This window comes from Acanthisitta chloris, unplaced genomic scaffold (assembly GCF_000695815.1).
Source record: "Acanthisitta chloris isolate BGI_N310 unplaced genomic scaffold, ASM69581v1 scaffold32334, whole genome shotgun sequence".
In the NCBI taxonomy this organism is placed as follows: domain Eukaryota; kingdom Metazoa; phylum Chordata; class Aves; order Passeriformes; family Acanthisittidae; genus Acanthisitta; species Acanthisitta chloris.
In genome coordinates, this window is record NW_008669270.1 from 3619 (window position 1) to 7524 (window position 3906).

The 3906-nt window shown below is 49.7% G+C and overlaps 1 protein-coding gene across 1 annotated transcript in view; it reads left to right on the forward strand.

The window, feature by feature from the left end:
• Positions 1-1649: 1649 nt before the first annotated feature.
• Positions 1650-3906, forward strand: part of SCAMP2 (secretory carrier membrane protein 2) — a gene marked incomplete at its 5' end in the record, with an annotated part of 7055 nt that continues 4798 nt past the window's right edge. The window contains 3 exons of the mRNA XM_009073259.1: positions 1650-1782; positions 2282-2362; positions 3234-3351. Of these exons, the coding sequence (XP_009071507.1) occupies positions 1650-1782; positions 2282-2362; positions 3234-3351 (332 nt within the window). The remainder of the gene's footprint in view (positions 1783-2281; positions 2363-3233; positions 3352-3906) is intronic.

A 3906-nucleotide genomic window follows, 5' to 3' on the forward strand; every position in this document is an offset into this window, starting at 1 on the left:
TATGCGGCTTTCACTTTCCACTTCCCATGCTTTTAAGGGAGTTTCTTTTCCATGTGTAGTTGTTTGCTGCTGGATTTTAGTCCTGCTCTGTCTGGATTAAAGAGTTTGCACTAGTGTGCAGCAGCTATTGTGCATTAAGCGAGGTGTAACCATGTACAGCCCTTGTGTCTGCAAAACTGCTGAAGCTTCCAGAGGAGTCAGGAGTGAAATACGAGCACAGGTTTTATTTCCAGCCTGGCAGCTGTGCTGGTGCTCCCTGTTTTTACAGCCCTTCCTTGCCGGAAAGGAGTTGTACTTCACCAAGCAGCATCTGAATCCTCCTCATCCCTTGGCCAGAGGTGATTCATGAACTAGTGCAACCTGTTGGGAGGGAGTGCCTGCTGCCCAGGTCTGGTATGGAGTTACTCATTAACTGCTGTCTGTGTATCCTGCTCGGCAGAAGGCTGCGCTAAAGCCTCGGGAATGGCTCCAGAGGGATTTTCCTGCAGCTCCCAGGCTGGATCAGCCCCTGTGCACCTCAGTCTCACCTCAGTACAGCCCCAGTTGCTTCACACTCCACTAGCACCACGTGAGAATGTCAGATCTCCACATAGAGCTGCTGAGGGAGGGATAAAAAGGCACTTTTGATTCCCTGACCCACAGCCAGCTATGGGGTTGGCAGGCAGGAGTGTTTCACAGTTCAAAAAGGATCTTGTTTCTGTAAGGAAACTGGGAGAGGAGCTCTCCAGAGCTCAAAATCTGTCCAAGAGGAATCTCTTCAGACAAAGGAGATTTAGAATAGATGTTAGGAAAAATGTTTTCCCTGTTAGAATGTTCACACACTGAAATATTGTCCAGGGAGGTGGTAGAGTCACCATCCCTGGAAATGTTTAAGATTTGGAGGATATGGTTTAGGGGCTGCAGCAGTGCCAGGTTGAATTTGGACTCGATGATCTTAGAGGTCTCTTCCAACCTTGATGACTTGATATGATTCTATATGGAAAGTAGTATGTGTGAGAGAGGAGCTAAAAATAGTTATATGCACTGCAGCTGAGGGGGAGAAAGCTATTCCCAGAGGAGGATTTGATGGAGATGAGTGGGAGATGTTGTGAGTAGAGATGAATGCATTAAAACCTCCTCAAACAGTTGGTGTCACACTTCCAGCTCAATTTTCCCAGGGGTTTTGCCTTTCCAGAGCAATCATTGTCGTTTTAACTTGCTGACACCTCCCAGCCAGGGTCAGTTGTAACTAGAACCTCATTTTGTCAGGTTCTGCTGTCTTTTGTGGCTCTGTGCTTGCTCTGGGAGGTGCAGGTGAGGTTTGGGAGGTGGTCCTGCATCATTCTGACCAGGGATGAATGAATCCAAATCCCTGGAAATCAGGGAGTAACCTACATGAAGGGCTCCTGTGCCAAAAGAATGTTGTGGTTGTTCAGATGTGCCTCTTGGCTGAACAGGAGATTATTTCTGCCCACAAATCTTGCCTTGTTGATAGTTATCTCCTTGGATATTTAAATTCCATGCCAGTCTTTGCCCTCCACGTGTGGCAGGTGTGTGTTTCACCCCATCCAGTTCTCAGCTAATTTGCTGATGAAAGGCAGGTGATGTGGATAACGTGGACTTGATGACCTTAAAAGCCTTTTCCAGACTTAAAAATTCTATGATCTAAGTGCTGCTGCCCTGTATCCATTGCTGATTTATCCTTGTGCTCTCTCCCTTCAGGATCCCTCAGTGACACAGATCACAAACACCAGCCAAAGTGGCTTGGATGAATTCAACCCCTTCTCTGAGACCTCCCAGCTGGTATGTGCCACATGTCCTTGTGCTCTGTGAATCTTGGGGGGTGGTTTTAGTGGTATAAAAGGTCCTTTGGTAGGTGCAGCTCCCAAAAAAGAGGGATTCACAGCTGATTTCCCCATGGAATTTATCTCATGGCATGCATGGCAAGCTGCTAGCAACCACTCCTGCACTAGAGAACCAATAAACTCCCAACTGGAGCTCTCCACTGGCATGGAACAGCTTCTCTCCAGCTGGCTACTGGCTCCCAAGGCAGCCATATGAAGTGTGAAGGGGAAGATGGTTTGTGACAGGACACATCAGGATTTATTTGGTCCCTGGGTTGGGAGCTGAAGTGCCACTGCCATACCATTGATGGATCACTGGGAGAGCTCCATTCTTATTCCCTGGCTGCTGCCAGGAGCCAGGTGGGAAAAGGAGAGAAGGGAAGTAAGATGTGTGGTTTAAACAATGGATCTCCTGTCTCTCCTGTGCTTTTTACCTGGCTGTTGTGGTTTCTATGCAGACAAATGCAGCGCGGACGACGCCGGCGGCACAGCCCTCGCAGCCTGCTGTTCTGCAGACATCTGTGGAGCCCACTCCCCAGGTATGCCCCTCACTGCTGCCTTCCCAGCCTCCAGGAGCTCCCAGGGGCCTCCAGGAGTAGGAGAGAAATGGGATTCTCTGGGCTTGTTTGTGGGAAGCTGCAGGGGATCTTTTCCATAGGTCCTTATGGGGAATGCATCCATGCAGTTCTCCTTGTGCCTTTGTGCCTCTGGTGGCAGAGCTCATTTTGCCTTGTATCCTCTTGGCTCTGGCTTCCCTCTGGAAACCCTAGAATGTATCCTGCTCGTGCTTTTAGCTTAGTTTTGGTGTGTGGTCAGACAAACTCAGTGCCAAGAGCATACATGCAATTACCTGCCTGCCAGGACCACCTCATCCAGCAGGCAGAGAAGTTGAGGCTGCTGGGAGAGAGGATCAGTTCTCAGAATAAGAAACAGAAAGAAAGGATGGTTAAGAGGTGTGGTAGACAGCTGTCTTGTTTTTCCTCTCCTAGTTGGGACAGGGATTGTCCTGGTGAGCCCAGGAGTCCTGCTTGCTGCTCTGTTCTGAGGTGCTCAGAGCAATGGAGTGAACTGAGGGGTAAAAGAAACTGTGAGAAAAGCATAGCTCTGGGGAAAGGGAAGGGCACAGAGGGTAGGGAACAAACTGGATAGCTTCCTGAGGGCTCTTCCAGCCCTATCTTCCCATGGAAAAAGGATAGGAATAAGAAGGGAACATCTGGGTGAAGTTCTGCATTGATCTTGGAGTTGTCCTCCAGCAGAAAGAATCAAGATGTTGCAGACTGAGCTTTCACCTCGTCCTCAGCCCTTACTGTTGCATTGCCTCTGCTTCCCTCCCAGCCTGGCACCTGCTGTGCTTGCTGGTGGTGCCACCACTGCCTGGCTTAGGACTGACCTCTTTCTCCCCTGCTCTAGGCTGTGGCTGCAGCAGCACAGGCTGGGCTGCTCCAGCAGCAGGCAGAGCTAGAGAGGAAGGCAGCAGAGCTGGAGAAGAAGGAGAGGGAACTGCAGAACAGCGCAGCCAGCATTAACCGTGAGTCCTGCTCCCTGCAGCACCCTGCCCACGCTCACTGGGATGCCCAGGGAAGCCTGGGTTGCTTGGGTTGGCAGGAATTTGGGAAAGCTTGGCCTGCCCAAGTGGACACAGCTATTCTAGAAACTTTTTAAGGCTTTCCTCTAAGCTGTGCGCTGTACCTGTCCTCCCATAGCTTCCAAACTGGGGAAGGAGCTCAGAGGTGAGGTGCTGTGTCCTTGCCCTCCCAGAATGATCTGCAGCTACATTTCACCACAAAAAGTTCTCAAGCACCATTTTAACCTGTGTTGGAGCTGTGCACAATGCTGCCACTTTAAGGCTTTTCACTAAGAGCAAAAAAGCTTTTTTTTTTTTTCCCCCCAGTCTCAAGGCTCTCTTAACCACAGTATACCAATATTTTCCTCTAATTTTGGTTATAAATGGCTGAATATGGATTTGCACAGCTGAGTGATGATGGTTGTGATGGCCCTTTGGCCTTTGCAGGGGAATTCTGCCTTCCACAGAGGAAAACCCCCAAACTGGGTTGGTCTGCCTCTCTGCCAGCAGTTATCACAT